The sequence below is a fragment of the Trachypithecus francoisi genome, unplaced genomic scaffold (genome assembly GCF_009764315.1).
Source record: "Trachypithecus francoisi isolate TF-2019V2 unplaced genomic scaffold, Tfra_2.0 Lachesis_group4, whole genome shotgun sequence".
Taxonomy (NCBI): domain Eukaryota; kingdom Metazoa; phylum Chordata; class Mammalia; order Primates; family Cercopithecidae; genus Trachypithecus; species Trachypithecus francoisi.
In genome coordinates this window covers 10,193,083-10,216,074 of record NW_022681469.1, presented here as the reverse complement: position 1 = coordinate 10,216,074, position 22,992 = coordinate 10,193,083, and the positions used below count along the sequence as shown (strand labels likewise).

The window sequence follows — 22,992 nt, the reverse complement described above, 5'->3', positions numbered from 1 at the left end:
AAAAAGAACTAGACAAACAGATTTTGAAATGTATACAGGCTGGGTACAGTGGCTCACGCCTGTAATCCCAGCACTCTGGGAGCCCAAGGTAGGAGGATTACTTGAGGCCAGGAGTTTAAGACCAGCCTGGGCAACACAGTGAGACCCTATCTCTAAAAAAGAAAAGGAAAAAAAAAGGAAACTAGCCAGCAATGGTGGTGCACGCTTGCAGTCCCAGCTACGCAGGAGGCTGAGATGGGAGAATAGCTTGAGCTCAGGAAGTCAAGGCCGCAGTGAGCCATGATTGTGCCACTGCACCACTCCAGCCTGGGTGACAAAGCAAGACCCTGTCTATAAATAAATAAATAAATTTATATAGAAAAACAAGAATTGCCAAGAGATGTCTGAATACCGCCTCATGAATAGACTAAAGGAACACAATGTTGAGAAACCCAAATACATATGGCAACGGGCAATGAAGGAAATATTTCAAGGTAGTGAAAGATGAACTTGTCAGTAAATGAAACAACTAGGCAACTTTGGAAGTGAGAAGGAGGATCAGATTTATAATCTATATTATATTAAATTCCAAATGGATCAAAGATTTATATGTTTTAAAAAAATGAAGCCTAAAACATACTACAAAAAGTGAAAAACCCTTTATAATCTTGGAATGGGAAAGCTAACTGATAAATTCAACTACTTTTTAAAAAATATTTAAACTGACCAGGCTCAGTGGCTCACACCTGTAATCTCAGCACTTTTAGAGGCTGAGGCAGGCAGATCACTTGAGGTCAGGAGTTCGAGACCAGCCTGGCCAACATGGCAAAACCGCATCTCTACTAAAAATTCAAAAATTAGCTGGGTGTGGTAGCACATGCCTGTAGTTCCAGCTACTCTGGAGGCTGAGGCACAAGAATCACTTGACCCCAGGAGGCAAAGGCTGCAATGAGCCAAGATCACACCATTGCACTTCAGCCTGGGCAACAGAGCAAGACTCTATCTCAAAAAAAAAAAAAAAAAAAAGTTTAAACTTTGCTTATGGCACTTTTATCAAATAAACCTGAAAAAAATTACAACTCATATTTCAAAAAACCTAATTTCCTGATTATATAAAAAGCTCCTAAGATTATCAAAAGACCTATAAGACCAAGAATAAAAATAGGCCAGGTGCGGTGGCTCACACCTGTAATCCTAGCACACAGCTGAGGTGGGTTATTACCTGAGGTCAGGAGTTTGAGACCAGCCTGGCCAACATGGTGAAACTCTGTCTCTACTAAAAATACAAATATGAGCCAGGCGAGGTGGTGCGTGCCTGTAATCCCAGCTACTCAGAAGGCTGACGCAGGAGAATCACTTGAACCCAGGAGGCAGAGGTTGCAGTGAGCCAAGACTGCACTCCAGCCTGGGCGACAGAGCAAGACCCCTGTCTCACAAAAACAAAAAAAACAAAGAATAAAAATAGTTCACTCTTCAACATATAGGAAGATCCTACCCTCATTCAAAGGAATAAAACCCAGATATTAAAACAATGCTTATGGCCGGGCGCGGTGGCTCAAGCCTGTAATCCCAGCACTTTGGGAGGCCGAGACGGGTGGATCACGAGGTCAGGAGATCGAGACCATCCTGGCTAATACGGTGAAACCCCGTCTCTACTAAAAATACAAAAAACTAGCCGGGCGACGAGGCGGGCGCTGTAGTCCCAGCTACTCGGGAGGCTGAGACAGGAGAATGGCGTGAACCCGGGAGGCGGAGCTTGCAGTGAGCTGAGAGCCGGCCACTGCACTCCAGCCTGGGTGGCAGAGCAAGACTCCGTCTCAAAAAAAAAAAAAAAAAAAAAAAACAATGCTTATCACCTGTGGGAAGCAGAGATTTAAAAATAAAGAAAAACAAGAACTTAAAAATAATACTAAAAGCCATTTTTCACTTACAAAATGAACTTGAAAAATTAGTTTGGTAACACTTTCTATGGGCAGGGCTCTCTGACTTTGCTGGTAGGGTTTTAAAGTGCTGTATCCCCGTATGGCAGGTCATTTGGCAATACCTAAATAGAGTTTATCAGGTAAACTTAAACTTGTGTGAAATGGGTACAGATATCTGCAAGGTAATTCACTGTGGCACTGTTATAGCATAAGGCTCAAAATAATCCAAATGGTCACCATTAGAGACCAGTCCAGTAAGTTCTGGAACCTCCTACAGCACAGGCTATGCAGCTATATAGATAAAGCTAAGAGCTATAATATTAAATCCTATCCTTATCCCCAAAAAAGGGAAAAGCCTGAATGCTATGGCACCATTTAAATAAGATGGTCAGAAAAAAAAGAGTATCTTTATACTTGTCAAAGAAATGGTAAAAAAAAAATACAAGAGAACTAATAAAAGTGGTTAACTACTAATAAAAGTGGAAGGAGTGAGGTAAAAATTCGATGGATGGGGAACAGAAAATCATTGGGAGACTTCATTGTACACATTTACATACTTTTTTTTTTTTTTTTTTAAAGAGATGGAGTCTCACTCTGTCACCCAGCTGGAGTACAGTGGCATGATCATAGCTCACTGTAGCCTCAAACTTTTGGGCTCAAGCAATCCTTCCACCTCTGCCTCCCAAAGCACTGGGATTAAAAGGATGCGCCCAGCACATCTTCATATTAATACTTTTTGGAAACGTAAACCATGTGAATGATGACCTATTTTAAAACTCACAACAGCTAACAAGAGTCAGGTACCATTTTAACTATTTTCCACACATTAATTCATCTAATCCTCACAACAGCTCTATAAAGGAAGTAGTACCATATCCCCAAGATAGAGACCAGAAAACTAAAGCACAAAACGCTACATTTAACATACAATCAACCAGGCGCAGTAGCTCACGCCTGTAATCCCAACACTTTGGGAGGCCGGGGCAGGTGGATCACTTAAGGTCAGGAGTTCAAGACCAGCCTGGCCAACATGGTGAAACCCCATCTCTACTAAAAATACAAAAATTAGCTGGACGTGGTGGCGGGCGCCTGTAATCCTAGCTACTCAGGAGGCTGAGACAGGAGAATCCTTTGAATCCAGCAGGCGGAGGCTGCAGTGAGCCGAAAATCGCACCACTGCACTCCAGCCTGAGCAACAGAATGAGACTTCATCTCCAAAAAAAAAAAAAATTCCGTTATGTACTGCATAACATCTGAGTCAATGATGGACCGTATATACAGTAGTGGTACCATGAGATCATAATATTGTATTTTTACTGTACCTTTTCTATGTTTATTAATGATTTAAATATACAAATACTTGCCACTGTGTCACAACTGCCTCCAGTATCCAGTACAGTGAGTGACATGCTGAAGGGTGTGTGGCCTAGGTGTGTCATGGGCTGTACCATCTAGGTTTGTGTAAGTACACTCTGTTTACACAATGCCAAAATCACCTAACAACACATTTCTCAGAATGCATCTCCATCCATAATGCATGATTGTATGTATTTAATGATTTAGTAACTTACTTTACCTAAGAAAAATATACTATGTGTGGTATTTTGTCAAAGTTAATGTAAAGCAATGAAGCTCCTATAGAACTCATTAGGACTGAATGATGAAGACACTGGCTCTACTGTAAAAAGAAGTCAAAGTGGGCCTAGCAAAGTCGGACCCATGGCTACCAAATGCTACAAGGAGGCAGCCAATTAGTCCCATGAAAGCCAACTTTATTAATAAAGTAAAATATTCCTCTCTTCTCCCCAGCTAGAATGATGAGATACGTAAGAGGTTCAAGGTTCAAGTTAAAAAAAAAAAAAAAAAAAAATTGGCCGGGCGCGGTGGCTCAAGCCTGTAATCCCAGCACTTTGGGAGGCCGAGTCGGGTGGATCACGAGGTCAGGAGATCGAGACCATCCTGGCTAACACGGTGAAACCCCGTCTCTACTAAAAATACAAAAAACTAGCCGGGCGAGGTGGTGGGCGCCTGTAGTCCCAGCTGCTCGGGAGGCTGAGGCAGGAGAATGGCGTGAACCCGGGAGGCGGAGCTTGCAGTGAGCCGAGATCCGGCCACAGCACTCCAGCTGGGCGACAGAGCGAGACTCCGTCTCAAAAAAAAAAAAAAAAAAAAAAAAATTACTCGTCTCTGAATAGCACAATAAAAGAACTCTTGTAATGTTTAAAAGTAGTGTCCTACTTCTATGGTTCATTTTTACAGCAAAAAACTTTACTAAATGCTACATCTATAAACAACAAATTGGAAGGACCTTTCGGCGACTCCAAAATAGTGCTTCTACTCAGTTCTTTAGGCATAGTGATATCTGCATGCAATTTACAATATTCTTTTTTTTTTTTTTTTATACTTTAAGTTCTAGGGTACATGTGCATAACGTGCAGGTTTGTTACATATGTATACTTGTGCCATGTTGGTGTGCTGCACCCATCAACTCGTCAGCACCCATCAATTCATCATTTATATCAGGTATAGCTCCCAATGCAATCCCTCCCCCCTTCCCCCTCCCCATGATAGGCCCCGGTGTGTGATGTTCCCCTTCCCGATATTCTTAATAAAAACTGGATGTAATTCATAAATTGATGGTGTGTAAAGGGGAATTAAAATGAAATTCAAGACAACTATTTCAAGGGCTTAACTGTCCAATGGCTGAAGCAACAAATGGATGACTGACTACGAATTTTTAAAACTACCAAATCACTTTAAACCAGAATAGAAGTTGAGAACAAGAGCAAGGAGGTTACGATATAATGATAATTCTAAAAATCTACTTCAAGTTTTTCTATTTTAAGATAACTAAACCACTAATATGTCACACACAAAAACAAAACTTAACATTTCCAGACCAATGTGTACATCACTCAACACATTATGAGTTGCAGGAAAAATAAGCACAGCAAAAACTTAGGAGGAGGTGAGGTACAGCAGCTTGGGCAAGCTTAAAAAGACATATCATTGGTGAATGAGGAGGAATAAATCTGTCAATGGTAGGCATAGGAACTCAAAACAAAGTAATGTGGGGCCATTCAGTACAGGGGAAAACGATTTTACAATGGGTCAAAGCCCCTAAAGAAGTTACCATGACATAGACAGACATACTAAAATACAATATGAGAAAAACCGAACTATAATAAGCAAACTACTCTAGGAAAATTAGGAACTATTAAATACATTTTCAAAATATGTGCCTCAAAAGTAGTTGATGCTTTTAAACTGTGCTTAAAGGTTTCAATTACCAGGAAAATTTACTAAGAAACCACATTCCCTAGAAATGCCAGGGGAAAAAAGTATTTTTGTATATACCATACTTAAATTTTCACTAAGAACATTTTATGTTTTACTTGTATTCAAATGCAGGGTTTTTTTAAAAAACTTACCCAGAGGGCAAAAAAAATTTACACTAAATCGACAAGCACTTACTTACCTGAACATTTTTCTGGCCAATTTCTTATTTAACACAATTTGTTCATCAATATCAGCAATGTTGCTCTGGGCTATCAGTTAGTTCATAATAATAGTTTTATTGTAAAACAACTGCTTAGTTAGCACTTACGGAAAAAAAAAAAAAAAAATCACTGACCTGAATTCTGTATTTGTGGAAAATAGTAGCCCAAATGAAATACATACAAAAGATTTCAGAGCAATCCTCAAGCAACAAAGTAAAAATAATAATAATACTGAGATCTAAAGACTTTTCAAAGTAACTACAGGATTAAATGATAAATTCTAGCTGTAATAAATAATAGCACTCTCCAAGATGGTTTAAAACATAATTCCACAACAAAGATAGAAAATGAAAACGTACAATAATTGCACTTACGATGTAGGAAGCAGTCATATTTAAAACATCGCCTACAGAAAAGCGTATGAAAGGAGTGTAAGCTTTGCTCTCTCTGAACAGATTTAGCGTTTGGTCCATCTATGTTGGGGGTACATTCAGGAGGAAGTGCGCCTGGGAGCTGCTGTTCGGTGAGTTCTTTATATCTAACATTAACCAAAAAAAATTTAAGTAAACATGAAACAAAAATCAATTTTTTGAAAACAGTTTCTAAAAGGTTTCCATGTGTTACTTTCGATGTTCATCTTGCCTAAAACATATAGGAATGGCTCTAACCTACAACAATCTTTATTTAGATAAAGAGCCAACTAAATATTGTGCATGGTGTTACGAAGAATCAAATTCATTGATATGATTCAAATATATCATGGAAAAGGATATATTAGTTTTAACTAAACACCAAATTTTGCTATCAGTATCCAGATAATTTTCCTGTAAATCTACCACTGTAGATTTTATGTGCATATGTGTGTTTATGTGTAGATATAAATTATTTATTCTATCTACAGGAAATATTTTGTAATGCAGAGTACCACAGGTACATATGTTGCTTCAAGTATCTTGCAAACATTGTAAATAAAGTGTAGTGGCTCATCCACTACATTGATTCCATTTGTAATAAACCAAAATGGTGAGTTACATACCACACAGGGCAAGACTGCCTCAAAGGAATATATCTTACTTTTCCTTTAGTTCTTCTGCTGTGCCTTTATCTGGAAACATTGAGGAAATGGCTTCAAAAATTTTATCAGAAGGAAATTTCCGAGGTGGGCGGCTTTCTTTATCTAAATAGGAGAATATGAAAGGCAAAAAGGAATGGAAGTAAACAAGTTTTCGATCTTTAATTTTCTCCACCCAACGACGTCTCTGTAACAAAGTTGATTTTCTAAGAAATCATCTCAATTTTGTGTTTGACTTACTTCTCACATACTTTACATGTGTCTGTGGAATACCAGTCGGTCAAAAACAAAATTCAAATATGAAAAGCTTTAAGAGCATTTACCTCTTGAAATAGGAAAAACTTTACCTCTTGGGTCTGTTTACTCATCTGTAAAATGAAGGAGCGGAACTAGATGATCAATAAGGTACCTTTTTGTTATTTTCTCTTTTTCAAATATGCTTCTTAGAAATTGCTATTTCACCCGCCAAATTATTCTTTGCTGCCTTAACATGAGCTTTGCCAAGTAGAGAACACCAGCTATTGTCTCTGTTTCTTCCCAAGAGTGTAATCTTGTAAGTTACTTAACCTCTCTAAATCTATCCCCTCAAATAGAAAATGGATCTGATAGTAACATCCACCTCATGAAGCCGTTACGAGGATTAAGTGAGCTGGTGCACATGAAGTGATTAGTACACAACTTGTACATAGTGAGTATCAATATGTTATATATTATAATGATGCCCAGAGAAGCACACAAAAAATTATGTTCTTTGCTAGCCAAAGGAAACAGAGACACTCAAGTGACGATAATGTTGCAAGTAATATGCTCTTTTCTTTTTTTTTTTTTAAGGCAGGGTCTCACTCTGTCACCCAGCCAGATTGTGAAGTGGCACAATCACAACTCAGTGCAACCTACACACCTCCTAGGCTCAAGCAATCACCCTGCCTCATGTTTTTACTTTTTAGTAGAGATGGGGTCTCACTATGTTGCCCAGGCTGGTCTTGAACTCCTGGGCTCAAGCAATCTGCCCACCTTAGCCTCCCAAAGTGCTAGGATTACAGGGTTAGCCACCTTGCCTGGCCATAATATGCTAATTTTGATTATACTGCTATCAGTGTGACATTTAGCAAAGAAAGAAAAAGAGAAAGAAGAAACTAAGCTCTACTTCTACTCTTTCTACTGTTTTTGAAAGAAAGCTGTAATGGCTACACAGAATCCTAATAACCAGGCATACCATCTCGGTGATCCTCCAGATCTTTCTGTTTTTCTTCTCTTTCTTCAGGATCGTCTCCATCATCATCATCGTCATCATCATTATATTGACCAAGGGCATTCACCAACTCCACAAAAATTTCATCATTTATAAACCCACATTCTGAAATGCATCAAATGTCAGAAACACACAGGGGAAGTAGTAATGTCAAAAGTTTATGTATCCTTTTTCTACTTGTACAAAACAGGCATAGCCTAGTAACTAGCACTAAAACATTATTATTGAAATGAGGGAAGGAAAAGATAAGATCATTTTCAAGACTGGTGTTATGCAAAGTTAGGAAGGAAAATTATCTTTAATACCTGCTACTTTGTCGAATAGCCCCTCCCCAAAAGTTTCTAGTAGAAAACTGAATTCTCTAGGAACTGATTGTGGCTTTAGCCTCCTCCCAAACAACGGATCTGTCCTTTAACTAATGACTTCAGATCCTGCTTTCTGCTGATAATGACAATGGATGATGATATTACAAATATTACCCTTTCAGACACTTTAACAGGGCCTCCTGGACACAAAAAACTGAAACCATGACTCTAATGATTGAATTTCAGATACTGTAGTCCCTAGAGGAGCAGTATTTTTGAACAGTAGGGGCTGCTGGAGCCCCCACATGCCACAGCAGAGCCCCAATCCTAATTAATTTTATTACTAAAGAATCTTAAAATCTACATACACTCAATTTCTATTTAATTTATATGTTACTGCCATTATAATTTATGTTATAACCAACTATGCGTAATTATCAGGTGGCAAATATGATCCTCCTAATTTTCCCAAAAATAGTTAGGGAAAATACTGAAAATCTTAGGCCTGGGCCCAGGGTCAGTCCCTTATAGTTCAGTGCAAAACTTAATTTTAATATTAAAATTTTTCTCATGCCCTATGCCTCATAAACAAAATTATCTCTCAATTCTTTAGCCCCTTTTTCCAAGAGAAGAAGCATATGGCTCACCTCTATCCCCATGTACTTTTCCATCATAATTTTTTATTAGTTCTTCAATGAAAGTACCATCCTGGTCTAAAACTTCATCTCCCATATAAGGAATGTTATGTAAAACAGTTTCATCTTCCACCTAAAAAAAAGAAAAAAAAAATTTAAAAAGCAGGTTTATTCTAAGTATCAAATGTGAAATAACTAAAATACAACCGTTTTTTCATATGTAGATGTCTTTACCCAGTTCTCCAGATATAAAATACTAGTCAGAGAGCAAACTCTAAAATGTATCAAAGAATAAAAAGACTCCTCTCGCCAATAAGCATATCTGAGAAAACTGTTGACAGGAAAAAAATCTGATTCAAGAAAAAATACTGCACTTAGTCTGTCATCAATCATTCAAACTTACCATTATTTTACATACCTCTAAGAAAGAAAAAGATGCTCTAGATTATGAGAAGACATCATCCGTTTGTTTTTCTGTTTTTTGTTTTTTATTTGAGACGAGTGTCTCACTATGCTGCCCAGGCTGGTCTCGAACTCCAGAGCTCAAGTGATCCGCCCGCCTTAGCTCCCAAAGTGCTGGGATGACAGGTGTCTGGCATCATGAGCCACCATGCCCAGCCATCATCGGTTTTAAGGCACACTTTAGATGTTAATACAGGATGATGAAATATGGTATATCAAGATCCATATAGATCCATCCCAAAAAACGACCATAAGACTCCCAAACTCCACTTGATGATCCGGTTATTAAAACAGCCATTAACTTGTAATAGTTTAAGGTAATATGAAAAAAAAAGAAATTAAGACATCCAATATAATAAAATTCTAGGGATGTAGAGTATTGATACTCCATTAAAGTTTATGCCAAAAGGATATGTACTTATATGTAAAATAAGAACATTCTACAAAAACATAAAATATTTCAATATTTAGATGAATGAGATGAATATCAAAGTTGACAGTGCTAGTAAAGATGACAGGTGAGTTTTTATCAAGCTTTGGAAGACAACAGAGAAGAAGAAGAGCCAATCAAAGAAAAGTTAAGAGAACAGAATACTTAAGAATACAAGGGAAAGAAAGCTGACATTCATGGGAGGAAGAGCATTTCCAATGAAGAATAAAAATGACAGTAACCATAGATAAAGACTGGACAGTTCTGAAGCACATGTTTAAAGAGACTAATTCCAAGTGAAGACAAGTCTAAATCTTAAGAGGCCTTTGAAAAGGATATTGGTTAAGAACAGAATTTTAGAAAGATAATTCTGACAAGCAGAATTGGACTGGCTATGCCTGACTGGGAGGACACAGCAGCTCTTTAAAGGGTAAGAGGGCACAGGCTCGGCCCGGCACTGTGATCATGGCCCACAGGGAAGAACACGCTGGAAAAGGCCATACATGGGACTACTAGCAGGCAGGAAATGTGGGAAAAAATCTCAAATAATCCCTAGGTAACAAATTTAGGACAACTGGAGAGTTCATAAAGATAACAGTACCACAGACAGACAAGGAAAAGTGGGATAAAAGGGGCATATAACTAAAATGCAGATTTTAATGTATCCATATATTCAAATTCAAGATTATGTACACACTAGAGGCCTGTTTTCATCTCATTTCACTTGCACTAATCTCATTTAAACTAGGGGTTGATTTCTTTATATCTAAGCCAAAATTAATGACACTTACATATTTTGTCTTTTCAATCATATCCACATCATCCTGCTCATCAAAACATACCCTAGTTATAATAAAGATTGTGTGCCTAATCTGCTTTGGTAAGCAAAATCAGACAGGGTCTGGCTCTGTCACCCAGGCTGGACCAGCAAAATCCATGGATGATTCATAAATTATATTTAATGAAAAATTTAAATACCATATTCTTCCAGAATTTCAGTCTGTGAAAACATGAAACTTCCCTCAAGGTCATGTAGTGTAATTCTCAAACTACACTCAAATTTATACAACTACAGAAGAGTAACTGAAGTTGACACTCTTCTGTACAAAGTATAAAAGTTACTAAAAAATTCCCTAAAGCAGGTTCACCAAGGACTTCCATCAACATTTTATTAGCCTTTCCACTTTATATATCAATTAAGTAATACAACTATATATTTTTTATTTAGCAATACAAGTCAAGAACACATGCTTCAGTTTCTCTTTAGCATTTTATTACAAAAGCTGCTGGGTCAGAGTTAGCAATGGAAATATGTTTCAGCTCATGTTTTATAAGCCCTATGAATATTATATAATGTACATTATCAAAATAAAATGCCACCTAAAATTGTTTTAAACAGTAAGTTCTCAATTAACAAAAACCCAAAGTCAGATTTAGATTATAGGACACTGACTTTTTTAAGGATAAGAACTATAAGCTTCATTCCTTTTTTTTTTTTTTTGAGACAGGGTCTGGCTGTCACCCAGGCTGGAGTGCAATGGCACCATCTCAGCTCACTACAACCTCCGCCTCCCTCAAGCCATCCTTCCACCTCAGCCTCCTGAGTAGCTTGTGACTACTGACATGTACCACACCCAGCTAATTTTTGGTGTTTTTTGTTTGTTTGTTTTTGAAGAGACAGCATTTCGCCATATTGCTCAGGTGGATCTCCAATTCCCGGACTCAAGTGATCAGTCTGCCTCAGCCTCCCAAAGTGCTGGGATTACAGGCATGATGCTACAATGCCCAGTCCATCTTTTAAATCTTTTTAATCCCAGGTATAGTTATTGCTTAACACTTTTCCTTTGGAGAATATAGGAAAAGAGTAATACTGCACAGGCCTTAAAGAAACTATATTAATCAATTTTTTAAAATTACTTCAAGTGTTATTTTGATAGCTTTTCAGATTTTATACTGTCTTGATTCACCTTGACAATAAAATTATCTATGCTTTTTTATTTCAAATAAGTTATCAAATAAGCAGAAGATATCTTATTTACATACCATAAAATTCTGCTGTAGGGGAGACCAAGAATACATTATGGGTACTGAAGCAACTGCATTCAGAGTCTTTAATGGGATGACTTGTGTTGGAAAATCCAAGTCACTGGTCACCGAACACTAAAACAGAAAAAATAAAATTGACTCTTAAGAATAAAAGGACAACCTTCAGCTCTAGCCATCATATTGTAAAGAGATGCTGCCTACGTAAATATTTAATTTTGAAGAAAAAGTCCTTACCTAGGACAGTAAAGTGGTCATATAAACCAAATAGGATTCTCTCTTTTCTCTCTTTTACTTAGGGTGAAAAAATGCTTCAAATTTTCCAAATGTTTAAAACCTCCAACCCTTCCCATACTTACCAATATCAGTAAGAATCAAAAACTGTACTTATGTGAGATTCAGCAATCTGATTAACTGCTCCATGCTTTTGCTAGACATTTATTTCCTAGCTCATCCTTCATTTCTCTTACATTCCAACCACACAGAATAATAATATATATACCAAATAAGCCACTTAAATCTTACTTAACAAGAATAAGAAAACTTGTTAGGTTAATCTTCCTTATCTTTATCTTCCTTTTTTAAAATCTAAGTGTCAACTGCTGATATTATCACATGATACATAAATATTAAGGGTAATGGGTTTGTGTTTCAATCACAACAAAGTAAATTCAAATCTATTCTGCAAAACTGTAATCTCTGAATTATAATATTAGCTAATTACTAAGTATTTTTTATGCCCTAGGCTATTTTAAACACATTACATGTCTTCTATTTAATCCTCATTATAACACTGTAAGATGGATACTATTCTCAGCCCCCATTTTACAGGTGAGAAAACTATAGAAAAGAAAGGATCAGTAGCTTGCCCAAGATTGAGCATGGTTCTCGGGCTAGAATGTAAACTCCAAAAGTCTGACTCTGGAGCCCCTGCTCTTCCCGCTCCTCATATTGCCATGATGCCATATTGCTATAATGTGTCAGTGCACATAGTCCCTTGAAACACCATATTTCATACAATCGATGATGACAGCGATTTCAAGGTATACCATTATCTTCTGTATCACTAAGAAAAAAATGCTGCCAACTAAACAAAGATATAATCCGTTCTTATCACAGTGATTCTAAGATGCATGTTGGTTTTGAATGTTAAATGTGAAAAATTTTGCATCTTTGATTCTCTGAAATATGGCAAAATTCTGTGCCCAAATAACCACAGCACTTTTCACCCTGTCTACGAATCCAAGATTCCTTAAAGAGTACTACTGCCCAAGTATAAGTCCTCCAGAGCCTTCTCAAAAATATCCTAGACATACATTCATAATCCACAATCAATGAAAATAGAGCAAAAAAGAAGTGTAGTAAAATGAAACTGAAAAATCATATATATATATACACACATACATATTAAATGTTTAAATTTTTTATTTAAAATGTCTTAAGAATAGCAGAACGAGGTGTGGTGAAATTCAGAGTAGAAATCTGGCATATGCGCCACACCTGACCCTCAGCATTGGGTTGCATCAGGCCAGTGGGATAATCTCTCAATCATCACAGTCACTGCAGCACAAAAATAATTCCTTCCTTAGTGAAAGTAAAGGTTTAAGGATGGAGTAGTTAGAAAGAACTGTGACAGTGATTCATCCATTAATTTGCTTTCCAAAAAGGCAAAGATAAAGATCATAATACTAATAAGGCTCATAACCCAAGTAAACAAGACGGTGTGAACAGTTTACTAACACTCCAGAGCCCATAATCTTTCCCCTTCCTGCTATTTGGCCTCTGATACAATCCTTCATCCATCCATCCAATATTCCAATAAAAACAGCAGTTAACATTTATTGAGCACGTACTACGTTGCAGGCACTGTGCTAAGTGCTTATATACATTATCTTAATTATTCCTCATTACAACCTTATGATGTAGTTTTAGCATCAAAACTTCACAAATGAGGACACTGAGGTTCAGAGAAGTTATATAATTTGTCTAGTCAGAAAGGTAGCAAATTACAAAACCAGGATTAAAACCTGGATTGAAAGTCTGACTGCAACACCCGTGAGCTTAATTAATTACTGCACTGTAGTTCTTGCCCTTGCAATGCTCATGGGGCAAAATAACAATTACAACCATGCAGAATTTACTATATAAAACAGAGATATGGCTGGGCACAGTGGCTCAAGCGTATAATCTCAGCACTTTGGCAGGCCAAGATGGGCAGATCATTTGAGCCCAGAAGTTCAAGACCAGCCTGGGCAACATGGGGAAACACTGTCTCTACTAAAAACACACAAAAAATTAGCCCAGCAAGGTGGCACGTGCCTGTGGTCCCAGCTACTTGAGGGTCTGAGGTGGGAGGATCACTTGAGCCTGGGAGGCACAGGCTGCGGTAAGCCGTGATCAGCACCACTGCACTCTAAGCCTGGGTGACAAGAGTGAGACCCTGCCTCAAAAAAAAAAAATAAAATAGAGACATATGACAATGTAATAGGACTATTTCCTCCAACAACAACTTATTAGTACTACCAAGTCTTCTTTCCTTCTTTCTACTTAACTGGGAAAATTTGGGGGTGGAGGTGCTTATAATCACTAAATATACTGAATATAATTAGTGATACTGATAGTATCAAATACTATCCAGTGACTTAAAGTACAAAACAATTTTCATTTCTTAAAAAGAAAATTCTGATTTTTTTTACATTTGGCAGGAATAAATTAATTCTGTGGCTTCTGAAGGAAGAAGTGCTTTTAAAGCTTAAGGGGGAGTGGGCTGTCTCTCTGACTCTGACTTATTCACCTGCTTTAACACCTAATTCCAAAGTCGCACATAAGGGTTAGAGAATGAATATTGTTTTCAACTACGAGAAAGAAGGAGCACTGGCTTTGCTTCATCTATGGTTGCTCTAGTGATAAGCAAATACTCTGCAAATCCTGAATGAAGTCAGCTGATTTTTCCCATTAACAGAAAGAACTTACGGAAGCACAGAAAATATTAAGGCACAGGCTGCAGCACTACATACTACTTCCAATCCCATACCTCTGTCATACCCCAGTATCCCATCGCCTCAGTTCTGAGTCATGCGAGAGTCACTAAGAAACAAGAAATAAGCTCTCTGAGGGCAAAAGCAGCTGAGCCAAGTGTGGCTTCACCTCTGTCTTGAAAAGATACTCAGCACAGTGTCTCAAAAAACAGTAGGCACTCAAAAAATGTTTCTGGAATGAACAGACTACATTTGATGACTTTCTCTACTGGAGACTTCAATTTCTGTTTAAAGCTAAGAGAGCAACTATTTAGAAAACTGACGGTCTACCCCCACCTCATTATATTTCTAGTATCTCTAGAAACCTATCCCATTCTTTAACTATTAACCGTGACTATTAACCATATTCCTTTCATTTATGAAATATTCAAATGCAAAAGCATTTGTTGGTAAAAAACAAATGTGGGCTTCTTATTTATTGACTTACAGAAAAATTACTCAAAAATCCCAGTTACTTACCAGCAACTTATTTTTCTTTGAAAATGTATCATCCTTGACAGTTTACATAATTAAGCCTCAGGTCACTCAGAGTAGTGAAAAGAGTTTTTACCTCATGGGTCTCCACATTTCACCTGGTCAGAGCCATGTGTCCTGGACTCAGGAACTTACTAGGAGACCTTTATCCACAAATTAGATTCTCTAATTCCAGTTCCAACTTGAGGATCACACAAGGAAGTTAGAGATGATTCTTCATCAATGGTTTAAAAAAGGGCGGGGGGGGGCTAGATTCATTACCAAGGATGCTACATTTTCAGAGAAACACAGTTTACTGGTAAGTAACCAGGTTCCTCTGAGGATGGATAGACTTACATCAACCAGCTGGTACAATAGGCGACTGTGTGGCTGGACCACTGGGAGCTGGAGAGGGAAGTCAAGCCAAAAATAGTAGTTGTAGGAGTACACAACCAAACTGAGACTCTTGGCAGAAGGCTGGTTCCAAGTAAAAACTGTGTTATGGAAAATCGTAGAGGGAAGAGCAGGTGAATGGCCTGCAGGGAAGGGAAAGAAATTAACACACCCTACTATGTGCCAAGCACTGTGCTAGAGACTTTACCAAAGTTAGCTTCTTTAAATTTCACAACTACCCTGTGAGGTAGGTATGACTCCCCATTTTACAGCAGGACATCCCAAAGACAACAGTCATGGCCATCCTGCCTCTGAATAACCTTTAACATGATAAGGGCTAAGTCCAACTTCCATATAGTAGGGGAAAATATACCATCAGTTAGCCAAGTAAAAAATATTCTCGGATACTGGTTGGTCCATTTATTTCATGCCAGAGACACAGTGAACTGTTGACATTGTCTAACATCCTGTAGCCTTTCCATGTGACAACAGCGAGGAAGGTGCAGGAAGGTCGGCACTCCAGGAGAGGAAGAGTCAGAAGAAAGCATCAGCTGCCACCAAGTCTAGAGAAAAGCTGGGGGTGATTTCTGAAACTAACCTATATTCTGCAGAATTTGAGGAAAGAAAAGATAATACGCCCAAGTTTTAAATTAGCTAGCCCTTCTGGTGAAAATGACCATGTATATAATTTAAGTTCAGGCTACTTTTACGCAAAGGAAGCACTGAAGAAAAACTGCAATGAGATAAATAGCAAATTTGGATAAACAGAAGCTCAATAATGGAAGTGAATTCATAATCAGGTTGTGAAGGCAAAATAGGGGAAGGGTGATCGAAGAAGACACTTGAAAAGAAATGAGTCGCTCCAACAGGAGAGAGGCAGAAATAAAAATGGAAGAAAAAACCCTGTAAAGGTATCAACACAGATGTATTTAATGAAAGCAACTAATCAAATGTTAGAGTTAAGGAATGAAAAAGATTAATTCATATCAGATTGTAAATTATTTCAGTTTGTGTTGTTAAGTATTTGTTACAGACTGATTCCAGATTGGGTGAAGAACCTCTACCCTACAACACAATGGTATGTGCTTCTCAGTTCACTTTTATCCTGTAAGTGATGGTTTCTACATTCCAAGGGGCAGGGGATGATAACGCAGCATTTAACATAGGACATTTGGAATACAATATCAGAAAGGTTAGACCCCTTTTATTTTTGAGACAGGGTCTAGCTCTGTTGCCAAGGTTAGAGTGCAGTGGTGCAATCATGGCTCACTGCAGCCTCAAACTCCCGGGCTCAAGTGATTATCTCACCTCAGCCTCCCAAGTAGGTGGGACTACAGGTACATGTCACCACATCTGGCTAATTTTTTTATTTTTTTATTGAGATAGGATCTCACTATGTTGCCCAGGCTCAGAGGAAATTTAGATCCTTAAAGCTCTTCCTTGCATCCTACCTTCAGAAGCTGGGCCCTGAATGAAAGGAGTAACAAACACGCAAACCTAGTTAATCCTAGGTTAAAACCCTGAAGGGCTGTTAAGGTAAATCATTCCCTCATCTGCAGCTTTGCAGAAAAACTCCAGTTTTGCTAAGTACTGGAGATCAGAAACAGAATCATCATCACAGGACATAAGCACTCAAAAAAGTACATGAAGCAGGTAACAAAAGTGATGTTCACCCATCACATGTAAAGTCAAATTTCTAATTCAGTAACACTCCTGTGAGTAGAAACAGAACAATTTCTGTCACTGGGGGAAAACAACTGAAATGGAGCAGAGAGTATTATACAAATCTATAGCTTATATAGGCTGTGGCAGTAAAATGGTTTTGAAGCCTTGCTAAAATCAGTGGATCTGGGCTTAATACTATAAAGTAGTACAGGTTCGAGTTCAAGTGAGTGGGCAAGGCCAGGCGCAGTGGCTCAGGCCTGTAATCCCAGCACTTTGGGAGGCTGAGGTGGGCGGATCACTTGAGGTCAGGAATTCAAGACCAGCCTGGCCAACATGGTGAAACTCTGTCTCTACTAAAAATACAAAAATTAGCCAGGTGTGGTAGTGCACGCCTGTAGTCCCAGCTGCTCCGGAGGCTGAGGCGCAAGAATAGTTTGAACCTAGGAGGCAGAGGATGAGATGAGCCAACATGACACCACTACACTCCAGCATGTGAAACAGAGTGCAACTCTGTCAAATTAAAAAAAAAAAAAGAAAGAAAGAAAGAAAGAAAGAAAAAAAAAGTGAGTGGGCAAGATGGCACAGGCTGTGGTTTCTGAAGGGAAACACTTCAGGTCTTGCTCTAGTGGTAAAACTGCCGAGGGAACCACCAACCAAGAAGGCTGATTCTGCTCATCTTCGAAAACGAGTTTACAACTGCCCCTCACGATTCATTAATTTCTCAGTAAACAGTGTTGAAACAACCAGGAAACTAAAAAGAACAAAATTAGAAAACAAATCCCCTATTCATTCTTTACACCAAAGGAAATTCCTGATGGGTTAAACGATATTAGAATATAAAAATGAAAACAGAGAACTAAAGGAAAGACAGGTAGATAATTTATAATCTTGAAGTGAAGAAAGACTTTTGGAACCTTTAGGAAACACAAAACTTAGGCCGGGCGCGGTGGCTCAAGCCTGTAATCCCAGCACTTGGGAGGCCGAGACGGGCGGATCACAAGGTCAGGAGATCGAGACCATCCTGGCTAACCCGGTGAAACCCCGTCTCTACTAAAAAAAATACAAAAAACTAGCCGGGCGAGGTGGTGAGCGCCTATAGTCACAGCTACTCGGGAGGCTGAGGCAGGAGAATGGCGTGAACCCGGGAGGCGGAGCTTGCAGTGAGCTGAGATCCGGTCACTGCACTCCAGTTTGGGTGACAGAGCGAGACTCCCGTCTCCAAAAAAAAAAAAAAAAAGAAACACAAAACTTAAAAGAAAAAGAAGTGTATAACAAAGATATACCAGAAATAACATCAAAATGGAGGTAAAAATCTGCAAAACATACGACAAAAAAACTATTTTTTGTTTTTTGCTTTTTGAGATTGAGTCTTGTGATTCAATCTCAAAACTCCACCTCCTGGGTTCCAGGCATTCTCCTGCCTCAGCCTCCCAAGTAGCTGGGACTACAGGTGCCTGCCACCACACCTAGCTAATTTTTTTGTATTTTTAGTAAAGATGGGCTTTCACCATATTGGTCAGGCTGGTCTAGAATTCCTCATCCCAAATGGTCTGTCCACCTTGGCCTTCCAAAGTGCTGGGATTACAGGCGTGAGCCACTGCACCCAGTCAAAAACTAGTATTTGTAATATACAAAAAGTCCTTATGAATTGTAAGAAAAAGCCCAACCTAATTGTACAAGATCCAACACTGTAACAGCCAGTTCACAAAAGAAATATAAACAAACAGTAATTGACACTTAACTTCACTAATAATTAAGACATGGTATAACAAATTCTAGGCCGGGCGCGGTGGCTTAAGCCTGTAATCCCAGCACTTTGGGAGGCCGAGACGGGCGGATCACGAGGTCAGGAGTTCGAGACTATCCTGGCTAACACGGTGAAACCCCGTCTCTACTAAAAATTACAAAAAGCTAGCCGGGCGAGGTGGCGGGCGCCTGTAGTCCCAGCTACTCGGGAGGCTGAGGCAGGAGAATGGCGTAAACCCGGGAGGCGGAGTTTGCAGTGAGCTGAGATCCGGCCACTGCAGTCCAGCCGGGCGACAGAGCGAGACTCCGTCTCAAAAAAAAAAAAACAAATTCTAACAACGTTTTACCTATTGGACTGAAGATTAAGATTGAAAATATTGTGTTGAGAATACAGGTAAACAGACATTCCATAAACAGCTGGTGGGGGTGTAATGTAAAACTTTTGAGGGTGCATTTGGTAATATCCGCTAAATTTTAAAATATGCATTATCATTTTGATCTAATAATTATATTTCTAGGAACTTCTACAGAATTACTCAAAAGATGCAAGGATGTATATGAAGTTCACTACAGCAATGATTGCAAAAGTAAAAACTAAAAATCTAAATATCCATCAAGAATGGGGCAGTAAGTTATGGTATATCCATAATGTCAAACATACACATTTTTTAAAAGAATGAAAATTTGAACAGAGGTTGTAAAGTGATGGCCCAAAATGGAAAGGATGTATTATCTGGCCAATAATTTTTAAAAATAAAATACATATTATTAACTTTGTAGTATATATAGAAAATGAAATTTGAAAGACTAAAAGCCAGAGCAGTTGGACTACAGGGACTTTTGCTTTCTGTTTTACCTATTTCTGTGTTATCTAAATTTTTACAATAATCATTTTACAATGATCTGTTCAGTGGAGAGAAAAACATAAAACTTTTAAAGTAGTTTCATTAGCCCGAAAGGTAGTCCATTAGCTAGTATAAAACTGCCTTGTCAGGTAGCTTGTGAGATGTGCCCAGCCTTCCCACAATGTTCCTTAAGTGATATTCTTTTATGAAATCTGCTAGGAGAAGGTAAGACAGAATCCTAAGGAGTAAATTTAAGTCAATCCCTATTATAAAGCTAAATTATGACAAAAGTCCTAGATCTAATGTAATTTTCTTGTTTCTTCAGAGAATAAAACAATTTCTAACCTTCCAGATTAAGCAAGCATTTTTGTTTGTTTGGATTTGTTTTTTTTTTAATAGTTGTCAGAACTCGGTTTTGCATTTGGGGATACATGACATTTATAACAATAATTTATAAAACACAAACTATATACACAATATTCTAGCAGAAAAACCACAAAGGAAAGCAACTTCTGCTAATTTTATTAGTTGCCTAAATTTGACTTAAAATTCACCTTTTAAACTGAAGATACATAATCAAATTTAAAATATAAACATAATAAATGACATGTATTTAATATATAATGTTATATAAACTCAAATGTCTTTTTTTTATCTAACCCTTTGGAAAAGTATAAAAAGCTTACATTAGTTTATGTTCAAAAGGGAAAAAAAAAACCCTTATATGATCATTTAAGAAATGTTACATCTATTTCAGCCTAAATCAAGCCAGAAAGAAAGCAAAGGCTGCATGGATTTACAAGTTATACAGGTGGGAACGACTGACAGTTAACCTAACAAGATTCAACTCTCCAAGTAAATACCAACAATAGTTAAAGAGAGGCAAGAAGTCACAGAAAGCAACTCAGAGACCACTTCCTTAAGTCAATAAGAATGAGTGTATATGTTCAGACTAAGAGTAAGACAGACACTTGAAGAGCCATCCACTTAATTCAAAGACATGAGAAAAGTGACGAGCTTTCTCCCATATTTGCTCAAAAGGCTCATGAGAATCTAAACCTATAGGGCCTATAATCCTGAAATACATAAAGAAACCATGTTACTACACTCGAATGTATCTGAGTAAAGTACACTAAATTATACATGAAATACACTAGGATATTATTTTTTCTTTGTAAACAGTAACTAAATTTTCACTTACAATTAACTGAAGGAACTTCATTACTAAATCAATAGAAAATGCAATCGAGTGTTTACATATAAACCAGGTATTTTTCTTCTCCTTCAACAAAAATGTTAAGTCCAAAATGCCAACATACAAAAGAATTTACACATTATTTTGATAGAAGCTTCTCCCCCCAAAAACATCTGCTAATATCAAATGCTAAGCAATGAACTTACAATCATTTCAAATATTACTAAGAAGAGCAAATGTGTTAATATTTAAAAGTCCAAAAGTTTTTAAATTATTCATATGAGGACCATGATCCCCTTCTGGTGCTGCCTCTATTTTAGACATTCTGAAGCCCCAAGAATATACACCAAATTCTCTCTATCCATTAGTAAACAAGATACAGAACTCTTACAAGAACATTATATTCTCCTGGGAATCCAGAAATGCATATTGGCAAGATGGATTAAATTACTAAACTAATCATACCATTTGCCCAGAAGACAGGCATTATCTAAGCAAACCTCTCTTTCAGTCATAACACATATAGAAAACATTTTGATATGAAGTCAGTGAAGGAGAAGTGTCTTGTGATTATCAGCAAGAAATGGGCAGATGTACGAAAAAGAAATACATTAATGAGAACCTCAAGAGTAACTCTTAAACTAGTTTCTTCATTAAAACTCGAAAAAGAGACACACTGAAGAATACAACTACCAATATGAAGACCTACGGAACGTAATTATTACTGGTTGACAAGACAAAGTCACAAAAGTCACCTAGAAACAATTCCTTGACCAACAGCGACATATTATGGGAATAAAATGTACATCCCTCGACCTATACATATTGATTAATGACATTGCGAAGCTGGATGCTTCTTTAAAAGATTAACTTAAGAAGAAATAAATGTAAAACATGTATAATCACTGTCTTCAAAAAGGCAGAAGTTTTTTAAAAGTAAACACATTCTGTATTAAAATTCTATGAACAATACTGCTTAGATTCTGTAATCTCAATAGCAAAAAAGAGTTACCCCAAAGTATCTTAAAAACACATTAAGGGACAGATACAGTGACTCACACCTATAATCCCAGCACTTTGGGAGGCCAAGGCAGATGGATTGCTTGAGCCCAGGAGTTCGAGACCAGCCTGGAAAACATGGCATGACCCCGTCTCTACAAAAAAAATTAGCCCGATGTGCGTGGTGGCTCACACTTGTAATCCCAGCACTTTGGGAGGTCAAGGTGGGTGGATCACCTGAGGTCAGGAGTTTGAGACCAGCCTGACCACTACGATGAAACTCCATCTCTACTAAAAATACAAAAACTAGCCGGGCATGGTGGCATATGCCTGTAATCCCATCTACTCAGGAGGCTGAAGCAAGAGAATCGCTTGAACCCGGGAGGCAGAGGTTGCGGTGAGCCGAGATTGCACCATTGCACTCCAGCCTGGGCAATAAGAGCGAAACTCCGTCTCATAGATTCATTCATAGATAGATTCATAGATAGATGATTGATAGATAGATAGATAGATAGATAGATAGAAAGAAAGAAATTAGCCCAATGTGGTGGTATGTGACTGTAGTACTAGCTACTCAGGAGGCTGAGGTAACAGGATCGCCTGAGCCTAGGAGGTCAAGGCTGCAGTGAGCTGTGATTGTACCACTGCACTCCAGCCTAGGCAACAGAGAGAGACCCCGTCACAAAAACAAAACAAAACCACACATAGTAAGAAAACCACATACTAGAGATGTGGTCTTCGGGTTCAAATGCAGAGCTCCCTGACCTGAAGTCAGCATCTAAAGCATTCACTTCAGTAAACTGTTGTCAGACATTCTTTACTAAAATAACCTGGAGAAAATCAGTCATTTTCAAACTGAGTATACCCACTTCTACAACTACAAAAACAGTAGTGTAAGTTTAAGACCTGACAAAAGAACTAAAGATTGTCATTGGTTTGTCATGCTGCAGAGGACTCAAATTGAAGACACCAGCACTTACATATAATTAGCTTATAAAAGCAAGCAGTTAATTAAAACAATGCTATAATGGCACTTCAAATGTTGAATGCTATAGACT

At 38.0% G+C, this 22,992-nt stretch overlaps 1 protein-coding gene across 15 annotated transcripts in view; it reads right to left on the bottom strand.

The window, feature by feature from the left end:
* Positions 1–22,992, bottom strand: part of EZH2 (enhancer of zeste 2 polycomb repressive complex 2 subunit) — a 74,571-nt gene that overhangs the window by 14,884 nt on the left and 36,695 nt on the right. For 6 of the 15 annotated variants that reach the window (XM_033192398.1, XM_033192390.1, XM_033192399.1 and 3 more), the window contains 5 exons: positions 11,601–11,717; positions 8,678–8,798; positions 7,690–7,830; positions 6,476–6,578; positions 5,761–5,939 (listed from right to left, as the gene is read on the bottom strand). In XM_033192398.1, coding sequence (XP_033048289.1) covers positions 5,761–5,939; positions 6,476–6,578; positions 7,690–7,830; positions 8,678–8,798; positions 11,601–11,717 — 661 coding nt within the window. Of the gene's footprint in view, positions 1–5,760; positions 5,940–6,475; positions 6,579–7,689; positions 7,831–8,677; positions 8,799–11,600; positions 11,718–15,448; positions 15,628–22,992 lie in introns of all 15 variants that reach the window. The other 9 variants (XM_033192392.1, XM_033192400.1, XM_033192397.1 and 6 more) reach the window with 3 other exon arrangements.